Source organism: Lathyrus oleraceus, chromosome 7, assembly GCF_024323335.1.
Source record: "Lathyrus oleraceus cultivar Zhongwan6 chromosome 7, CAAS_Psat_ZW6_1.0, whole genome shotgun sequence".
Taxonomy (NCBI): domain Eukaryota; kingdom Viridiplantae; phylum Streptophyta; class Magnoliopsida; order Fabales; family Fabaceae; genus Lathyrus; species Lathyrus oleraceus.
In genome coordinates this window covers 504,494,137-504,516,450 of record NC_066585.1, presented here as the reverse complement: position 1 = coordinate 504,516,450, position 22,314 = coordinate 504,494,137, and the positions used below count along the sequence as shown (strand labels likewise).

Genomic DNA, 22,314 nt, shown 5'->3' with positions numbered 1-22,314 from the left:
AACCCCCTTACCTAAAACTCTGACATTTTTATTAGTTTTTGATATGAAAAACTTCTTACTTGGCTTTTGTTCGCTTGTTAGCCTTTCCTTTGGACAAATAAAAGTGCGGTGGTGACTCGAATTGTATGTTGACTTTTGGTTTAGTCAATAAACCTAAAGGTAACGAAAACCCCGCTACACATACCACACACACACAAAAAGTGGTAAAGACCTATCTCAATCCAGCTCATGTTGATTCATTTGACACAAGGTCATTGATGAATCAACTAGCATTTGGACATTAAAAAAATCATTGGTCAATGATGTATTGGGAAAGAATAAGGATGAAGATGAAGAGAAAGGGGAAATAGAAACCCAAATTGATCACAGGAGGAAATTCATCTGATCAATACTATCCATTAATTTTGGGGGATGAAATGTACATTTTATCAACCCCCTAAATCTAATAGTATTGGTCAAACAAAAGTAAAATCAACCATGACCAAGGCTAAACAGAAAGTCAAACACCACAAGATCAATTAAATGTCTCAACAATTTTTTTTAAACAGTTAATCAATTTTAAAATTAATAAAATGCATTTTTTAAATGGACAAAACCTCAAATCCTTTCAAATCACCAAATAAATGGCCAATGGATTTATCCTATGTCAAACAAGGTCAAAGGACCTTAGACAAAAAAATTCAAAATTTTTGGAAAGTTAGAAGTATTTTAAAATATTTAAAAAAAAATCAAAAATCAATTAATTCACAAAAAATATCAAAATTAATCCAAAAAAATGATTTTTTATACAGGATATGGAAGAGGAAATTATTTAAAGATTTTTTGTGAAAGTCCCATATTTTTTGGATTAAAATGGATTTATTATGAATTAATCAAAATAAAGGGATTAAAAGAAAAATCAGAATTAACAAAATAAAAGGAAAAGCATGGGCCATCAAATCTCCGTTATTAATTGAGATGGCATATCTGATGGCCACACGTACGGGGTCTATGAAACTCTTCAGTCAACGCGTGGGAACTATGGTAATGCAAACCAAAGACTGAGATTAGATTCTTGGACCAAGATCAGATGAATGAGAGGAGGCCAACTCACCACCGGAGCTAGCGCTCCGGTCATCTTCTCTGATGGTCCTCCCCGGACTGGTTCACTATGAACTACCATAAAAATGAAAACTGAGCATACTAATTTAAAGGAAAAATGCTTAAGAGCTCAAATCTGACGCCAATTTCTCCCAAAGATCTGAGTTGCTTCGATTTGGCCAAAAGGCAACTCAATCTTGTTGCCTACATTGGTAGGTCTTAAGACAAACAAAGATCAAGAAAAATAGTTCAGAGTTGAGAGAGAATTGAAGAAGATAAAATCCAAAAAATTCACCTTCAGTTTGCTTCAATTGAGCTTGATCTTGCTTCGAATTTGCTTTGGCTCGCCTCTAACAACTTGTAGGAAGTGAAATGGATGATTAAGAAGCTTGGATTCTTGGAGTTTCAATTCCAAAACAGAATGAGAATGGAAACTCGATTTCAAGTGAAATCATCAAGTTTATCCTTTAATGGAGGTTGAGGAAGAAGCAATGCAAAGCTTGGGCAAGAGGGATCTCTATTCTGATCAGCAAGGGCATGTATATATATCATTGCAAGTTGTTTTCCACGCCTTCCAAATTTTTGCCAAAAATAGCAACCCTTGGTTGCATGCTTGCATGGGAGTGTACAAGGCCCATGTAATGATGTGTATAAGTCCAAATTCATGTGCTAATTAACCTGAAATGATAACACGGGATCATGCATTAGGGAAATGGAAATTGGACATTGAACTTACCAAATGAGGCCATGTGTTACACCCATGCGTAAGTCACTCAAAAATGCTCTAAATTCCATGAACTTGGATGTTTTAGAAAGGTAACATGAATTGGAACAACTTTGTTGTTGAATACTTTTCCATTTTAAGCTTGGATCATGATGAAATTTGAGGTGTAAGTTGTAGAAATCAAACATAGTTAAAATTTTCTAACTATAAAGTCAAATGACCACTTCTTCCACCTTGAATAACTTTTGCTATGAGCTTCAAATGAAAATGTTTACTTATTCAAAGTTGTATCTGTTTCAATACTATTAAATTTGGTAACAAATTTGACACCATTTGAATATTGCATAAGGGATTTATGGATTTTAGAAGTTGAGGAAAGTTTCTTGCTAAATGATGATGGCCCAAAATGACCTATAATGTTTCCTCTTGGCATATGCACCTTCCAAGTTGAATTTAACATTTCTCAAAGAAGAAAAGTTGGATAATACATATTGAATTTAATCATGAAACTTGGATGGTCTCCATATCATAAATATTGAGCAAGTTATGCTCTTTGGAAGTTGATCTCCTAACTAGGGCACAAACAAAATGACCTATAATCTTTCACCATAAAAAATGATTGTCCAAGAAAAATTAGCTCTTAATTTCAATATTAAATTAGTTTGAATGTCATAAAGAGTAACCTTTATCATGTAATCATTTTCATATGACAAAACATGTAGGGGATAGGGTCTAAGGAACCCAAGTTTTGACCAGTTGACTTTCTCTAGTCAACCTCTTTGAACCATCTTGCCAACTTGAAGTTATTTTGCTATTTGGGGCTCATGGAGGATCATATATGCATAAGATGATGTTTCATTAAGTATCCATTGAAATATTTGACCAATTGCTGATGAAATTTGTTGAGGAAGTCACACAAGATACCCAGATGAATTAGGGTTTCCAAGGCATACAAGCTTCAAACTCTTGATGAATTCTTGATCAAATTGATAAATAAATAGCATGGGGATCCATATATGATTCTTATGACCTTTATGAACCTTTCCTTGATTGATCCCTTGAACTTAGGGTCTCAAACCCTAGATATGAGCTTGATATGGCATAGATGGATGCACCCACTACCTATAAAAGAAAATGAAACTACACTAGACATATTTTTGGTATTTTCGTTATTAAAAAAATAAAAACAAAGCATGATACAATCACATATGCTTGGTAATCTCTCCCAATGTAAAGCCAATGAATGAGGGGTGAGGAGGATGCCAAGGTATGATCCCAAAGTCAATGCAAATGATGAGATAGCATGATGTATCTTAGGGTCAAAATTGGGGTCTTACAAATATTCCTCATTTTTCCTCAACGAGTCATCCTTGATATGTTTACCCTAATCGATAACAGATGTCCCTCTCTTCGAGTATATTATCTTTTTACCCAGTAACCGGTGGTAGATAATATGTCTTTTTTACTTCTGTGTTGAAGTTTTTATTTCCCAGTTGAGTTTGGGTTCGTACTTCTTTGTGAAATCAAATTTCCTTTTGGATTGAGTATTTAAGTTTTGTTCTGATCTACTCTCCCCCTTGCAGAATCCTTTCTCCCCAGTCCGAGTCTTTCCATTGATTTATTTTCATGGAAAATTCCCTCGTGTCTCCAGCAGTTTTCAAGGCGTAGCCTGGCCTACGCATAGCTTTTATCCCAGAATCTTTGTCTCCTCAGTGAGTGTTCCTTACGGAATGCATTATGCTCATGTGGACTTTTGGTCTCTCCGGATTCTTTTCCTTTGTGGCAATGTATCCCCCATAAAGATTATTTTTGCATTCATATCATATGCATCATGAGGTCTCTTAGAGACCAAAATTTGTTTCTTGATGTTGTTATTTAAGTCCGTTCTACTGAGTTGATACAAAGATTTTAACCTTCATATCCTTATCTAGAATGTCCTTAAATAGGGGCAATTGTAAGACCCCAATTTTGACCCTAAGATCCCTCATGCTATCTCATCATTTGCATTGGCTTTGGGATAACAATTTGTTATCCTCCTCACCCCTTATTCATTGGGTTTGCATTGGGAGAGATCACCAGACATTTTTTATTGTATCATACTTTATTTTACTTTGTTTACTAACCAAAATACCAAAAATATGTATATGTGTAGCTTTGTTTCTTTTATAGGTGTGTGCCTCCATTTGTGCCCCACCAAGTTCATATCTAGGGTTTGAGACCCTCAATGCAAGAGATCAATCAAGAAAAGGTTCACAATGGTTCTAAGTATCATATATGGATCGCCATTTTCTTTAATTGTCATTTTGATCAAGAATTCATCAAGAGTTTTAAGCTTGTTTGCCTTTGAAGCCCTAATTCATCTGGGTATCTTGTGTGACTTCCTCAGCAAGTTTCTTCATCAATTGGTCAAAGATATCAAGGGATACTTCATTATACATCATCTCAAGCATATATGACTTTTAACTTAGAAAATTTTCAACTCTGTTTGATTTCTCCAACTTCCACCTCAAAACTCATCATGATCCAAGCTCCAAATGGAAAAGGTTTCAATAGAAAAGTTGTTCCCCTTCATGTTACTTTTCCAAAGAATACAAGATCATCGCATTTGGAGCATGTTTGAGTGACTTGCGCGTGGATGTAATGCATGGCCCCATTTGGAAGATTTCATGACCAATTTTCAAATCAACATTGCATGGTTCCATTTTATTGTTTCAACATCATTTAGATGTGAATTTGGACCTATTTGCATCATTTCATGGGCCTTGTGCACGCCCATGCAAGCATGTACCATGACATTGTTATTTTTGGCAAAATTTGAAATGGTGTGGAAAGAAAATGGTAGCCTATAAATACATGGTCCTTGAGCTCATAAAAAGGATCCTCTTGGCCCAAGCTTTGACCTGCATCTTCCCTAACCTCCATTGAAAGGATAAACTTGAGGATATCTCTTGAAATTGAGTTTCAGTTCTCATTCTATTTTGGAATTGAAACTTCAAGAATCCAAGCCCTTTGATAATCCATTTCACTTCCTGCAAGGTGTTAGAGGCAAACCAAGGCAAATTTGAAGCAAAATCAAGCTCAATTGAAACAAACCGAAGGTGAATTTTCTGGACTCTCTTCTTCGATTCTCTCTTAAGTCTCCACTATTTTGCTTGTTCTTTGGTTGTCTGAAGACCTACCAATGTAGGCAACAAGATTGAGTTTCTTTGAGGTCAAATCGAAGAGACTCAGTTCATACTCCTCAAATTTCAATTCCATGTATCTTTCAATATAGTGAGAATTGGAAAATTTTGAGGGAAAATTTGGATTCCTAACATTTTTCTCTTCAAAATAGTGTATGCATCTTTTATTTTCATGAAAGTTGGTGGTGGACCAGTCCGGTGAGGTCCACCGGAGAAGATGACCGGAGCCCTAGCTCCGGTGGTGTGTTGCCAACGTCCCAACCATTTAATCATGTCCCAACGTTCTAATCCTGATGATCCATTTTGATTACCTTTGTTCCAACGCATTGACTAAGGTCTTTGGTAAGCTGCACATGCGTGGCCATCATATCTGCCACCTCAATTAATGAGGGAGATCTGATAGCCCTTATTTTTTCCATTTATTTTATAATTTCTGATTTTATTTTAAATCCCTTTATTTTGTTTAATTCATATTAAATTTATTTTTAATCCAAAAAATATAGGACTTTCACCAAAAATCTTTAAATAGTTTCCTCTTCTATATTTTGAATTAAAACCACTTTTTGGATTAATTTTGATATTTTTTGTGAATTAAATGATTTTGGACTTGTTTTTAAATATTTTTAAATACTTCTGACTTTCCAAAAATTCTAAATTTTTTGTCCAAGGTCCTTTGACCTTGTTTGACCTAGGATAAATCTTTTGGCCATTTATTTGGTGATTTGAAGGGATTTGAGGCTTTTACTTTTGAAAAATTCATTTAAATTCATTTTTTATTTAATTTTTAATTGTTTAATTGTTTAAAAATATTGTTGAGCCATTTGATTGACTTTGTGATGTTCGACTTTTAGTTTAGCCTTGATCATGGTTGATTTGATCTTGCATTTGATCAATACTATTGGATTTATGGGGTTGATGAAATGTACATTTCATCCCCTAAAATGAATGAATAGTATTGATCAGATGAAATTCTTTCTATGATCAATTTGGGTTTCTATTTCCCCTTCCCTCTTCATCTTTATCCCTATTCTTCCCCAATCCATCATTGACCAATGAATTCTCTATAAGTCATATGCTAGTTGATTCATCAATGAATTTGTGTCAGATGAATCAACATGAGCATGACTGAGATAGGTCCTTCCCATTTTATTTTTATGTGTGGTATGTTTTAGGAGCTTGGTTCTTTGTACCATATCTCTAACACACATTAGCACCGATATTTTTATTTCCCGACCTCAGATAGTTGTGACTTCTACGTAAGTCCAATTACGATTGCTTAACATATAGCTAAATTTGTCCCAAAAGGCATAACATTCTTGTAAGAGAGATTGTAAGTCTCCCATTCTTCATGGAATTGTGTGAAGACTTGACCTTTATTCCATTCATGAGAGCTAGTGTCATACTTGTTGATTTATCCAAGTTGGAGCCCTTCTCATGGATGATGTATTGGATCATGTCTTCATACTTGTGAATGAATGGTTAAGTGTTCTCCAAAGAATGACTTAAACAAATTGAACTCTTCACTAATATTTGACTAACTCCTTATTAATTTTTCTTTACTTTCAAGTCATTTACTTAACACAATTTAAATTTAAGTACATTTATCATTCATTTCCATTTCCATTTCATGCAAGATGTTTATATTTCAGTCATTTTTATTTTCGCTCATATGAGCCATATCTTGTGATTGTATATATTGTATACTTTTGAATTTGTTATGTTTGAGGTCTTAGGGCCTTAAAATACTTAATAACAACAAAAACCTTAAAAAATATCTTGGTACTTGATCTGAACTTTTGGACTTAGAATAGGCAACCTCTCTATGCTTTGAGGATTTGGCCAATCACACTATTTGAGACTGAGTTATCCTTGGTTGTACTTTTCATCTGATTTAAATCTTGAGTGCCCTTGGTTCATCTGTTAGGTCGTCTCTATGTTTAATCAGTTATTTTTACTTTGTGATTGATGCCTGATGATTGTTTCTGAGAGTTTGCAAAGGAATATTTCATTTAATACATTGAAAAACTTTGAAGACTACTAGTTATTGGAGTGTTTGCTTGGATGTTATGGATATCTTTATTTGATGCCTTGGTCTTCATATGATTTGCTTGGATATTTGCTTATGCTTATTGCTTGCTCAAAAGTCCAAAGGACATGGTTTTCTATCTGACATTCTTGTCTTGTGGATTGCATCCCATTGGTCAGATCTTTTCAACTTTTAACTTTTAATTTTTGTCTAGGATAGTCCCTTCATCTCCTCCCACTTCTTTAATTTCAAAATATCTCCCTCTTTTCAAAATCTTTTTTGCTTGTATTTGCAACTTAAACATGTTTTAATGATTAAAAACTTTGGCCTTATGCCATTGAATTTTCAAACATTTTCTTAAATCAAACTTGTAAATGAACTTAACCATACTGACTTTAATTCCAAAAGACAAAAAGAACTAACAACCTCATTTAAATTTTTGGCCTTTTTGTGCCCTTTTCTTTTAAAAAAACCTTTGCTAAAATCAACTCACCAACTTCTTTCAAATTTTAACCATGAACTACGGGGTTTTGATCCCTCATTTTTATGTTGGTACGTAGGCATAAGACTGAAGGTCTTGTCAAACACAAAAATATAATTAATGAATTATTTTCTCATCCCTTCACTCTATATTTTTATCAAACATCTTTTTAACCAAAACACTTGCACACAAAAAAAGGGCTCCCTAGGAGTACCTAGGACACTTTGGATGCTAATATCTTCCCTCTGTGTAACCAACCCCCTTACTTGTAATCTCTGAAATTTTATTAGTTTTGATTTGAAAATTTCTTATCTTTGGGTTTTTGTTCGTACCTTTGTCCTTTTCCTTTGGAAAACAATGAAAGCGCTTTGGCGATTTTGGTTTTATTGACATTGAGTTACTTTTTACCACGGTTGGAACTTTCAACCATGGTGAAAAATGACACTTGGTCATGAGTTAGAATCCTAACACTTACAGTTTTATTTTTATTTATTTAGTAAAATACATACAACACCGGTTGTTTAAAGTAATCGTTGTGATAGGTTGAGACATACAACAACGGTTGTTTAAAGGAACCGTTGTGATAGGTTGGAATTTGCAGTTTTATTTTCATTTATTTTTAAGTCACTTTTTATGATAGATTGAAAATATAAGCGTGTTTATTGAGTTTCTTCACCGTTCTTAAAAAAATATTTGTCGTCCATTTAATGAGTATCAACGCTCAAGACATTACCAATAACGATCCACGTGAAACCTAAAACTTAGATGAACTTCCAACTTAGACGAACTTCATCTTCTTCCATTTACGACACTCTATTTCTCCACTAAACCAAGCTCGAAAATGTCATTTCTTCCAAAAACAAAACTCAAAAATATCATTTCTTTTTCATTAACAAATTTCATAATTCCATCATCTCTTATCCAACTTGAATGAGAGAAGGAAAATATGGATTCAAGTTACCAATGTTAGTTGATGTTGTTCTTTTTGTTATTCTTGTTGTTCTTTTTGTTGTTGTTGTTGTTGTTATTATTCTTATTGTTCTTATTGTTGTTCTTATTGTTGTTCTTGTTGTTGCTCTTGTTCTTGTTCTTGTTCTTGTTCTAGTTCTTCTTCTTGTTATTATTGTTGTTATCATTGTTGTTTTTGTTGTTGTTCTTTTTCTTGTTGTTCTTGTTGTAGTTCTTGTTTTTGTTATTGTTGTTATTCTACTGTTGCATTTTATTTTATTAAATGACATACAACAACGGTTATTTAAAGTAATCATTGTGATAGGTTGAGATATACCACAACGGTTGTTTAAAATAACAGCTGTGGTAGGTAGCATGCTACTTGACTTATAATCACAGTCGCACGACCGTGGTGGAAAGCATCAAACATACAATCACACCTGACCTCACAAAGGTTGGTCGAACTTGGTGGTATCTCTTTTTCAACCGTTGTGGTATGTGTTTTCCGTAGTAGTGAAAGTTACATTCAAATGTCTTAGTTTGAATATGCTTAGATTAAATCTCACATATTTGTTTAGTGAAATCCATAATTTTTTACATTCCCTTAAAATTCTCTAAATATAAATCTATATTGCGTAATCTCTTCTAAAAACTCTTCAATCTTTCGCAGTCAAATTTTAATTTCAAATTAATTTTTAAGAAATAAAATGTCTATTCAACCCCCTTTTAGACCATTCGTATTCAACCAAGAGTTATATTCTTTCGTCATATGATTTTGCCGTGTAGATTATGTTTTCATGTCTCAATCCCAACTAGATATTTGTATTATGGGTTTGTGACTATGATTCTATCACCTTTTACACAAGTTTGTGGGAGCTTACTCGATGAAATATCATAAACATTATTAAAAGTTCGGCTAAAAAAAATTTGTTGCTGCGTTTGAGATTTTGTGGATGAAGAAGTGGTGATCGGTTGTGTTTATAGGGAAGCATTTCTTTCCTAGATTTTAAATAAAAATAGTATTTTTGCTATACTTTTGCATAAGAGATGAAATAAATAGAACACTTTGTGTTTAGATATTTATAATTTGTTCTAGGTACTCCTATGACTTCTTTTTAGTAGCCTGGGAACTTATATTCAGAATTGAACCCAAAAAGTATTTTGAAATATAATAGTAATAAAGACATAGCATGAAATTTTAGTTATTAGTTGATTCATTTTTCATATTACAAGTTATTGTAATTTCTAAATGACAATATTATGCCATACTTATTAAAATTCAGAAGAGTGATCTTTGAGTATGTGAATAAACATTCACATCACATCAATATCTATTTCAACTGGCAGTACAAAGAGAAGTTCCATCTTTTTTGAAAATTGTACAACCAGTTGATGCAAGACAGCAGTTGCATGGTGGAGTGAGGTGTTGATTTCCTGAAGAAGGGCAGGTCATGTATGACCGATCATCATAGCAAAATTGAGGGCATATTTTAGCATCAACAACTTTCAAATTGTTTCCCAAAAGAATTGAACCTGAATCATAAACACAAAAATTATATAAAGTACACAATAATTTGCTTCAAGATCAATATAGCAAAATGAAAAGAAACAGAAACTTTATGTTGAAAATTTACCACAGAGAAAGAATAGAAGGATAGTCTCAATCTTTAAAGCCATGTTTCTTTGTAAAATTGGTGAAACTTATGTCTCATATTTATAGCATAAACAAATAATATGATAGAATATTCGCAAGGAGAAACTATGCTGGCAAATAAGCCAACGTTAAAAATCACAATATAGAGTGCCTTATCCAATCCTTCACCCTTATCATTTGATTGGTGTCAAGAGAAAAGTCAAATTCAGATTGCTGCTTTCAATTTTTCGATGATACACATTTTTAGATTTGTTTATTTTTGACTTATTGAACAATAATAGTACTAGTAAATTGTATATTAAACACAAAAGTCAAATTAAAGCCTTCACACTTGACATGATTAATTGGTTTGAGATTAATTTTGACAATTCAAACAAGAAACTTAATCGTAGTGTTCCTCAACACAAAGGGTAACAATGTGTATGGTTTTTTTTATAGAAAGAAGGTCAAGTTCGTTATTAACTGATGTCTCCATTGAAAGTAAGCGTTCAACGGTCCATCATTGATTAGGTGGACATCGATCCTTTCTAAGAAAACATAAGCCCTAAAGGTATATATACCACGTGTTTCATGTCATTCCGAGTTACGATGCTCTATATATGATCAAAATACCACGTGTTTATCATGATGTGTAACACGCTGAAAAATATACTTTGACTTCCTCCAACCTGAGATATCTCCAAAATATTATTTTCGCTCTATTTCTATTTCTTTTGATCCTTTTTTATTTGGATGCTCATTAGACCTTGGAATTCACAAAAATACAAAGCAAAACATAAAACATGGCAAATGAAAGGAAAACGCATAAAATGCGGTAAAATGCTAAAGGAAAACTACTAGAAAAAGTGATGCTAATACCACTTATCAAACTCTCCAAAACTTTGATTGTTGCTTGTCCTCAAGCAACAAAGCTTGAATTCATGATTCTTCGGATCAAACGGTCACATCATGATAAAGCATATAGAAATGAGGTCAATGGTACTCATATATGACTCTTTGTTCCAATCGGCTAGGCCCAGCTCTCTTGGTAATCATATGTAACAAAGGTATTACAAGAACACTAACTGCGGTAAAATCATGAATCTAAGTCTCCCTTTCGGACACCTATCCAATTATTCTTTGGGCTTAACTCTTTTTTTTTTCTTCTCATTTCATTTGGACAATATTATTAAGGCATTTGTAATTATTGTTTCCCTCTCATGCACAAGATTGATTGAGAATTTTTTCTAGGCACCTTTTTATTTATTTTTTCCGATGATTTTACGTACATTGGCGTTTATTGGTCCACTTTGGGACGACAATTGAGACACAACCACCGTTAGGCTAAATAATTGGGTGAGGGTTACCCAACTTAGAAGTTCTAGTTGTCTTTAATGACTTTTTTTTCATCATTTTTGGTGTCCAAATTATTTGTTTCGCAACCAACCATACATACATGCAAGTCTTTTTAATTATGATGGACCTTCAATATAAACTAATCAGGAAATACTTCTCAGAGATGAGTGCTATCGCACAAATCCACACGTTGGACTCACGTCCTCACTCTGGGAGACCTAAGGTGTTTGGATCAAACCTAAGTTTTCAAACTTTTCCATTGCCCCTAGTCCTAGCCTTTCTTCCCTAAAACTCTATATACTTTCTCACCTTTCCTAGAACCTAAGCTTGTCATAAAAAATGTTACGATCTTAGTATTGGGAAAACTACGAAAAGTAGATCTTAATGCATCAATCAAACTAGAAAAATAGAAAACAAGAAAGAAACATGAACAAAAAAATACAAGAAATAAAAGTGAAAGAAAAAAAAAGTACCCCCACCCCCTAACTTGAACTAAACATTTTCATCAATATTTTTCCGTAAGCAATAGGGAATACAACTCACAAGAACCTCACTCGGGAGGTGGGAGCCGCAACATGAGTTGTTTCATCATTGCTTGGACATCATCCAAGACTACTCCTTGTCTTTTTTTCTCTTCCTTCATGAGCTTTTTTTTAACTAAAAGAAAAAAGAAAATAATAAAAAGAAAAATTAGTGCAAAAAGCGTGGGTTTCCTCCCACGAAGTGCTTTGTTTAAGACTGTTTAACTCGACCATCTACACCCTCAACTTAAGATGATGCTTCCTTAAAATTGGAATCCTTATCACATCTCTTAGCCATTTAAGGGACCCAATTCACTATAGACATTCATTCCATACAAACTTATTCTCTTCTCCTCCTCCTCCTATTAGGAGGTTCATATTTTTGGTCTGTTTTTCACAGACTTTCTATTTCACTTTCTTTTTCCCTTTAGACTCATTCTTATTTGGCCTTAGACGGGCTTTTTTTCCCTTTGACTTACCATCTTCCTTAAAAGACACATCCTTGCCTTGGTTAGTGGGGATAGAATTATCCCCCAAGGATCCTTCAAAATCCTTAGCTTGGGTATCAATTTTCTCAACCTTAGTATCATCAGGTAACCACTCTTCCAATTTAGCGATCGAGGGAGGTTTTGGTGGGTTTTCTTAAACATAACCGCTTACCAAATCAACCAAACAACAAGAGTCCCTTAAAGAAGGGTTCTTCAACAAATTTTATAAAATTAATTAAATCTTTTCATCTCCTACCTTAAAGGACAACTTCCCTCTCTTGACATCTATGATGTCCCCCGCCGTAGCTAAGAAGGGCCTTCCTAAAATTATGGGGATTTGAGAATCTTCATTGATGTCCATAATAATAAAGTCAACCGGAAAATAATACTCTCCCACTATTATCGGGACATCCTCTAACACACTTATGGAATAATTAACCAATCTATCGACCAGTTGGAAAGACACATTGGTAGGCCTCAAGTCTCTCATGTTCAGCTTCTTACAAACGGACAAAGACATTAGGCTAACACTGGCTCCTAAATCACAAAGAGCTCTATCGAAGTCCATGGTACCTATGTGACAAGGGATATAGAAACTTCCCGGATCTTTTAGCTTAGGGATAACCATGTTTTGGATCATCGCACTTCTATCAAGAATTATGACCACCGGTTTCTTAGTCCTCTAGCTTTCTTTTGTTGGAAAGGATCTCTTTCAAGAATTTGGCATTAGAGGGAATTTAGGTTAGCACATCGATGAAAGACACATTGAGGTGGATATTCTTAATAAGTTCCATAAACTTTTTGAATTGGGATTCCATCTTGGCTTTCACAAGCTTTTGTGGGAAAAGAACAATAGGTTTGTAGGGAGGAGGAGCAATATAGGATGTTTCCTTCTCAACCTCTTCAACAACCTTCTTTTTCGGGTGGTGTTGACACACTAACTTCAACCTCCATCTCTTTAGAACTAGAACTACCCACTTCCTTACCACTGCGGGTTGTCACTACATTCAAATGTCCCTTAGGATTTTATTCGGGTTGCCCTATAAATGATCTGGGAGGGACAAAAGAAAATATTAAATCTCAAAAATAACAAAAATAAATGCAAGAACCACCACCAACAACAAAATCAATAGAACTGTAGACATTAAATCTAAATATCAACATTAAACATTTTACCCGACACAACACGAACAATGACTAACATTGCTAAGTTGAATTCATGCTCTCCTTGTCTCGTTCGAGTTTGAGAAAATATAATGGAGTTCTGAAACTCGTTAGTAGAATAAATGATCTTTTCGAGATTTATTTATGAAATAAATTGTGTTTTCGAGTTTGCTTTAGTGGGAAAATAGAGTTTTGTTAATGAAAGATGAAGTTTGTAGGTAGAAGAGTTTCTTTAATGAATGAATTTAGAGATTTATATATATTGGAAAAAAATTGGGTGACTTAATGAAATTTATTTTTAATTTTAAAAAATACCACTTTTATTATAAATAAAATACAAACTATTGAAGATGGGAGTCGAACTCAAGACCAATGCATTTTTTTCTTAGTTTAAATTTCAAAAAATATATATAATTTATTTTTAATTTAAAAAAAAAATAACCCCACTTTTATTATAATAAATAAAACGCAAAATTGTTCACGTTAGAAGTCGAACTCATGATCAGTGCAACTTTTCTTTACCATTGAAGTTTAAAAAAATATAGAATTTATTTTTAACTTTAGAAAAAGAAAGTCGTCAAATATTAAAAGTTTTAAATCTTTTTAAAATCGCAAAAACTTTATCATATAATATATTATATTATTGCACTAATTAAAATCCAAAACATAGAAATTTAAATTTATAATGTTGTATTATTCATATTACAAATTATTATGTTTTTTTATCACACATATTACAACATAATTATATAAACTGAAAACTCATCTTAGTATATGTGGATAGACATTAACATCACATCCCTAATTTAGGTAGCAGTACAAATAAGAGTTCCATCTCCTTGATAAAGTTTACAACCAGGTGATGCAAGACAACAATTGCATGGTGGAGTGAGGTGTTGATTGCCATCAGAAGGACAAATCATGTAAGCAGCTGAATCATAGCATATTAAGGGACAAACTTTTGCATCCACACTTTTTAGGTTGCCTCCCAAAAGTATAGCACCTAGATCATAAACACAAACAAAAGTTAGATATATTTTTTTAAAAAAATTAGTATAACATATTTCTATTTCTATACAAAGCTTATAATAAATTGCTAAAACTACTTAAAACAAAAATAAAAGACAAAAAAAATTGTGTTGAAAAGAAGAGAGATGGTAGGTTCATGATTTACCATATACAAAGACAAGAAAGATTGTCTCAATTTTTAAAGCCATGTTTCTTTGCAACACTTGTGAAGCTTATGTCTCATATTTATAGCATAAAAAATTAATAGCAAAGATAATATGAAAGGAATCATGTGCTGATTATTTATTTTTGGTCATAAAACTTGTGTTCATTATTGAATTACAAAAATAATGGCGTGCTTGATGACAAAGATAAGAGAAATAAAATATATCCTAAGCTATTAATCCAAATAAAAAGATATACTAAGCTATTACTATATTTTATATAATTCACTCTCCTATTCACATAGTTGATAACGTCAGACATTTCTAAGGTATTTGACTTCTAAAATAAATAGTATTATCATCATCTCCCTTAATCAAAGAACCTTTTACAACACATAACTTATCACCACATACTTGATTATTAAGACACAACGCACTTTTAACACATTTTGAATATATGAAATATTCTTGAATCAAATCCAATACACAAAATTGATCTTCTCTTTCAATGTTCAATTCGAATATAATAATTTTAATTGCATGGAGATGTTTTGCAAAGATATGACAATAATGAATCACTTAATACATATATGAATTGTATTAAAATTTGAGTGAAAGAGGTAATTCAAAAATCAGATGTATCTAACTCTAAATACACCCTAAGAAACCTATATGAATAGATACAAAAGTTTGAAACATTTCAATGAAGATTTGTAATGGTTTAGAATGACAATGGTCATGAAAAGGCACAATTGTATTATGTACCATGTTTCTTAAATAAGGTAAATAGTTACCTAGTTTAACAAGTGCGTGATGATTTTCAAATTTTAAACAGCAATGGTCATGTAATTGTTTTCTTAAATCAGGTAATTGTTTACTTGATTTAAAAAGTGTTGAACATTTTAAAAAATATCAAACAGAATGAACCTGTAATCAGTTACGTGATTTGTGTAACTGGTACCACCCTATGAAATTCAAAAAATATACTTTGAAAAGACTTGAATTGAGTGGCTTTGATGCATGAATACATAGAAACTTCAGAGATGAATAAATGAGAATTTTCTTGAGCATCTAAAGTTTATACATAGTGAATTGTAATTAGTTACCTTAGCACTAAGATCAATTTTCTTAAATCCAAAATATTCGATAGTTTATGCCCTCTTGATATTTGATTGAGTTCGACTTCAAATTTTTTTCTTCTTTAATAAGTTTTTGTCCTCATCAAAACTAATTTAAGATATATGATGAATATCTTCTTTACAATCTTCTCCTTTTAGATGGTGACAAAATATATTAATGGGAAATTTTTGTTTGACATTTGATGCCCCTTATCTTGTATTTCTCTGCCTTTATTTTGCAACTCATGCTTTATTTTTGGTATCCTAAAAAATAAAAAAAAATAATCATTCTTATTCTCCCTCTTTTTGACGTTATCAAAAATAAAGACACTAAAATCTAAAGTAAAGTAATATAGGAAAAGATACATCATATATTAAAGTACTTATTTTCTTCACAATGCTAATTGAAGGTGTCAATCTTTTTAACTCATCTTCAATCAAATAAAAATTTAATCTTGCCATATCATATGGTCTTACTGTATCTTTAACAACCAATCTTAATTTTACAATGTTAGCATATGGTTTCCAAATATCTGCAAGAAACAATCAATAATACTTTCTATGTACCCAATATTCTTTGGATCCTTTTGGATTAGTTTCTCTTCTTACTAACACATAGTCACCATTAGGAACATCAAAGTTTCTTATGTAGCAAGGATTAGGACTATGACCTTTTGTATTGCACTAAAAACACATAGTCTTAAAGAAATTCTTCTATTTAGAGACATAAGAATTATTCTTAACATAAGCCCTCTTATGATGAATATCAACTTGTACTTTCCTCGACTCCATATTATTGAATTTATTGTTAACCTTAACAAAGATGATTTTACTTGTACTTAATTTATCAAATTTAGAGTATCTAATCCCATATTTATCATTAATACCTTTATTTGCTTAACACATTTTTGAGACCAAGTTATCATTTCTCATATTTCTTTAACACTTAATTCAATTCAACAATTCTTTATTCCAGTGTTTCACATTTATTATATGATGAGTTTTGACTTTGTCTAACTCCACTTTCATGTCATTAGCCTTATTTTCTAGAGATAAAATTATTTTCTTTTGTTTTGAACATATTCTAGAAAAAGTCAAACATTTTTCATGCAATTCAAGGAAAGTATTATGCAACTCATCATAAGATGGTTCAAGAACACTAACCTCATTTTCTTCATCCTCTGAAGATGAAACCATCTAATTATCTTGCCATGCCACATTAGCTCTTTTTGATTTCCAAACCTTCTTATTGTTGACTTTGATCTTCTTTTGAAGAGTAGAACACTCACTTTTGAACTGATCTCTTCTTCCACATTCAAAACAAGTAACTTTTTTTCTTGAACTTGATATTTTTCTTTGAATAATTTTCTTTGTCTTTTCATTTCTTAAGAATTTTTCAAATTTCTTGATTAGTGCATCATCTTCATCATCTTTAGATTAAGTTTATTCTTCTTGATCACTATCAAATTTAGACTTCAAAGGAAGGGATCCAACTTTAACTTTACGCCCTTCATGATTCTCCAGCTTTTCATGAGCCAATTCACATATTTCAAATTGATCAAGTTCCATTTCATATTCTTGAAGTTTTTCAAATAATGCAACCAATGATACTTTAGAAAGACTCTTATTTTTGCATATTGCCGTCACTTTTGGTTTTCATTCTCAAGACAATGATTTAAGGACTTTTAGTTTTAGTTAATCATTGGTGAGGAATTTTCCAAGAGCGGTTAAGTGATTTGTTAGTTCATCATTCTAAATACTTCATATTCTTGTGATAAAGTGTTCAATTTTGATCTCTTGACTTCTTCGGTTCCTTCATGTGTTACTTCTAATATTTCTCAGATTTCCTTGGCTGCTTTGCAATTTGAAACTCTTAAGAATTCGTCCATTCCTAAGGAAAATGCAATTATATTATTTCCTTCTTATCAAACAACACTATCTTCTTGTCATCATCGTTCCAAAAACTTTCTATATGCGGTTGTTCTACATTATTTATGACGGTTATAAAAATGAAAGTTCCATTCTTGACAGTATTACATACTTTATCCCCTTGTGTTTCTAAGAACATTTGCATACGAATTTTCCAGAAGTCATAGTATTCACCAACGAAACATGGTGGTTTGTTGGTGCTGCCACCATCTACTAAGAATGGTTTATCCGGAAGACATATTTATCCAGATCAAGGAGCAAGTTACCGCAATCTACTCTGATGTCAATTGTAACTATAGAGTGTAACCTATAGGGGATGAATTAAGGTTGCCCGATTTTTCTCGATTTAGTGCTATGATCTTAATTTTCTTGAGATATGAAAATTATATGTTTTCAACAATATAAAGTGCATAAAATTGAATTGATGGAAAATAAATGAATACAAGAAATTATCATAGTCCTCCTTATCAACCAAGGGTACATCTAGTCCCTTCATACCTTGAAGGATTCTCTACTATGTTAGATCTTTGTACAAGTTCACACTCAGTTCTCTTTTATAATCTTCTAACATGAACACCAAACTGTATGGTGAACTTTGAATCTTCCCGAATCGAAGAACCTTTTACAACAAACATTAAACACTATGGTAGACTTTGAATCTCCCCTAATCAAAGAAACTTTAACAACACATAACTTATCACCACAAACTTGATGATTAAGTCACAACATACTTTTAATTATTTTTTAATATGTGAAATGTTTATTAATTAATTCCAACGCACAAAATTAATCTTCTCTTTTAAATTACAATTCAAATATAATAACCTTAATTGCTCATAAACGTTTTGCAAAGATATGACAATTAATGCAGAAAAAATTTCAAGGTTTTGATGAATGAATCACTTAAAATAGTTTTGAATTGTATTTAAATTTGACTGAAAGGGGTAAATTGAATATCTGGTGAATCTAACCTTAAATACACCCTAAGAAACCTCGATGAATATATGAATAAAGTTTTGAAATTTCCATGAAGGTTTGCAATGGTTTAGAATGACAATGGTTCATTAAAAGATATAATTATACATTTTGTAGCATGTTTCTTAAATCCAGTAAAATGTTATCTGATTTAAAAAATGTAGAATGATTTTCAAACTTCAAACAAAAACAGTCATGTTACCGATTTATAAAATCAGTTAACTAGTTACCAGACTTAAAAAGTGGAGAGTGTTTTAAAAAAAATCATACATAATTAATCTGTAACCAGTTACGTGATTTATGTAACTGATTACCGCACTATAAAATTTGAAAAATATGCTTTGAAAAGGCTGAAATTTAGTGATTTTGATGCATGAATGCTTAGAAACTTTAGAGATTAATAAATGGCAGTTTTTATGAGTATTTAATGTTTATACATAATGAATTGCAATTAAGTACCTTAGCATAAAGATCAATTTTCCTTAAATTCAAAATATCCAATAGGTTATGCACTCTTGATATTTGATTGAGTTAGACTTCAAACTTTTTCTTCTTTGATAAGCTTTTATCTCATCAAAGCTAAACTAAGATAGATGATGAACATCTTCTTCATAATTATTATTAAACACTTTGTATATTTCACTTTATACTAGTTTTAGTGTGTTTCTGGATTATTTTTTTCTTTTATAATTTGACAATATGAGAAATTTTGTGTACTTTCATAACAATTGGTATATTGTTGGTCAAAGAAGAGAGAAAGAATGAGAAACAAGAGAAAAAATTGTAAATACAAGAAAGAAACGTTACGAGAATCTTAAATTGTAGTGAAACTGTAACCAATTACCTTTTGTTTTTATTGGCTATAAAAGACATGAGGTGTTTGTTGAGTTTCAGAAGTTCAAAGTGAAGTATGAAAACAGAGTGGTCAAAAGTTGAAAATTCTCAATACTGATGGTAGAAGTGAGTACAACTCATTGGATTTTAGAAGGATTTGTGAAGAGAGTGGATTTGAGCATTATGTGACAACTCCATATACTCCATAACACAATGGTATTGTTGAACTAAGAAACATGACTTTGCTTGATATGAAAAGGAGCATGACGAAGGAGAAAAAGCTCCCTCACACCTTGTAGGGAGAAGCTATCACCACTACATCATATGTGCTCAACAGATGTCCAACCAAGAAGTCGAAAGGAGTAGTTCCTTTTGAGAAGTAGACTGGAGATAAGCAATGTGTGAGGCATTTCAGAGTATTTGGCTATGTTTGTTACAAACATGTTCTAGGTGCTACTAGAACGAAGTTGGATGATAGAAGCAAAGTAATATTACTGATCGGGTACCACAATAGAGGTGCTTATAAGCTCTATTGTCTAGTCACTAACAAGGCGGTATTCAACATAAATGTCATTGTAAAAGAAACAGAAGCATGGGATTGGAACAAGTCTTAATCCAACTCTTGTGCATTGTTAACACCTGAGTTAACTTCTTAAGATATTTCAGACTCTGAATGAGATTTTATCTCTAAAGATGAGTTAGAGCTTGAAGGTGACTCTGATGCTGAAGTTGAGTCTGAAGACTAGTCTGACTCTGAAGTTGAGTCTGAAGGAGAGTCTGACTCTGAAGGTGAATATGATTCTCATCCAGATTCTGATGATGACCCGGAATCTGGTGGTAATTATGCCTTTAAAGGTGGTCCAACCTCTAAAGATGTTCCAGCCTCTAAAGTTAGTCTAGCATCTGATATTGTTCCAACATCTGAAAAAGATTCTGAACAAGTTCAGAGACCATAAAGAATCAGACAAATACTAAGAAGATTTGCAGAGTTTGACATGTTACAAGATACTGAGATAGACTTTGAAGGGGAAGTAATTCAGTGTGCCATATTGTTAGACTCTAGACCAATTAGTACTGAAGAAGCTCTCAAGAAGAAAGTATGGTTGAAGGCCATGAAATAAGAACTTTAGGGTATAGAAAGAAACAAGAATTCAGAGTTGACTGAACTTCCAAAGAACAAGATAGCCATTAGTGTGAGATGGGTTTATAAGGTGAAATTAAAGCCAGCTGGATCAATTGGAAAACACAAAGAAAGGTTAGTAGCTAAAGTATTTCTACAAAAATCTGGACTAGATTACTTTGAGGTATTTGCTCCTGTAGCTAGCCATGAAACAATCATATTGGTGATTGTTATATATGCTAATAGAAATTGACCTTTAATACATTTAGATGTTAACTCCGCGTTTCTGAATGGTCCTTTATAAGAGGAAGTTTATGTGTCACAACCGTCTGGATTTGTGAAAAAGAAATAGGAAGGATGGTGTACAAGTTACATAAAGTCTTGTATGGACTAAAACAAGCTCCTATAGCTTGGAATCTGAAAACTGATTCATTTTTCAAGCTTCAAGGATTCATAAAATATGAGATAAAGTATGGTGTTTATGTTCAGCATACATAGGATGGCAATATGATTCTGGTGTATCTCTATGTTGATGATATATTACTAACAGGGAGTTGTTCATATGTGATAGTAAAGTTCAAGAAGGTGCTATGAGTTTTTGATGATTGATCTAGGAAACATGGTATATTTTCTAGGAATGGAGATTATGTACTATGATAAGGGTATAATCTTGCATTAACTAAAGTATGAACTTGAGCTTCTGAAGAGATTTGAGCTAATAAATTGCAAGTATGCAATCACATTTGTTGAAACAAATCACAAGCTGGATTCTGATGATGAGCATGATAATGTAAATGTTACAACTTTCAAATAGTTGGTAGGCCCATTGAGATATATCTGTAATACTAGACCTAACATTTGGTATGTAGTTGGAATGGTGAGTAATTTTATGAACAAACTAGAGTGGTCACATTACCAAGCTACTGTTAGGATACTAAGGTATATTAGTGGGACTTTGAGGTATGAAGCTTTGTTCCCCTCTGATGTTAAATTGGATTCAGAGCTGATATGTTATTCAAACTCTGTTTGGTGTGGAAACAGAGTTAACAGAAGAAGTGCTTTTGGATATTTATTCAAGTATATGGGAGGTCTCATTTCTTGGTGTTCCAAGAAGCAACCAGTGGTTGCATTGTCAACCTATGAAGCTGAGTACATTGTCGGTGCTTTATCTGCATGTCAAGCTATTTGAATTTTGAACTTGTTGCAGGATCTGAAGATCAAGGTGAGCAAGCTTGTGAAGTTGATGATTGACAATAAATTATCTATAAGACTTGCTAAGAATTCAGTGCTACATGGAAGAATCAAGCATATTAACACTAAGTTTCATTTTCTTCACAATCAGGTTCATAATGGAATGATTGAAGTTGTTCATTGTAGCACTTAGAAGCAATTTGCAGATGTTCTGACTAAAGCAATAAAGACTGAACAATTTATCCATTTGAAGGATAAAATTAGTGTTGTTTATTTTAGTTAGATGAATATGAATTAAGGGATGATATTAGTTGTAATTCAAATTCAGGTTCATTTGCATTTAATTTGTTCTAAATTTGAATTTCATTTCAT

General features: G+C 32.4%; 2 protein-coding genes across 2 annotated transcripts; both read right to left on the bottom strand.

Moving 5' to 3' along the window:
* Positions 1–9,627: 9,627 nt before the first annotated feature.
* LOC127105927 (proteinase inhibitor PSI-1.2) lies at positions 9,628–10,241 on the bottom strand. Its single transcript, XM_051043146.1, has 2 exons — positions 10,076–10,241; positions 9,628–9,974 (listed from the first exon to the last, which is right to left on the bottom strand). The coding sequence occupies exons 1-2, from the start codon at positions 10,116–10,118 to the stop codon at positions 9,778–9,780; spliced, it is 240 nt and encodes a 79-aa protein (XP_050899103.1). The 5' UTR covers positions 10,119–10,241; the 3' UTR covers positions 9,628–9,777.
* Positions 10,242–14,252: 4,011 nt separating this feature from the next.
* LOC127105926 (proteinase inhibitor PSI-1.2) lies at positions 14,253–14,901 on the bottom strand. Its single transcript, XM_051043144.1, has 2 exons — positions 14,778–14,901; positions 14,253–14,606 (listed from the first exon to the last, which is right to left on the bottom strand). Exons 1-2 carry the CDS (start codon positions 14,818–14,820, stop codon positions 14,410–14,412), a joined length of 240 nt encoding a protein of 79 aa, XP_050899101.1. The 5' UTR covers positions 14,821–14,901; the 3' UTR covers positions 14,253–14,409.
* Between the last annotated feature and the right edge of the window lie 7,413 nt (positions 14,902–22,314).

Bases quoted from the DNA above. Each gene is read 5' to 3' on its own strand.
- LOC127105927 (XM_051043146.1), bottom strand. From the start codon at position 10,118: ATGGCTTTAAAGATTGAGACTATCCTTCTATTCTTTCTCTGTG. The intron at 9,975-10,075 runs GTAAATTTTCAA...TTTATGATTCAG, and splicing joins CCTTCTATTCTTTCTCTGTG to GTTCAATTCTTTTGGGAAAC.
- LOC127105926 (XM_051043144.1), bottom strand. From the start codon at position 14,820: ATGGCTTTAAAAATTGAGACAATCTTTCTTGTCTTTGTATATG. The intron at 14,607-14,777 runs GTAAATCATGAA...TTTATGATCTAG, and splicing joins CTTTCTTGTCTTTGTATATG to GTGCTATACTTTTGGGAGGC.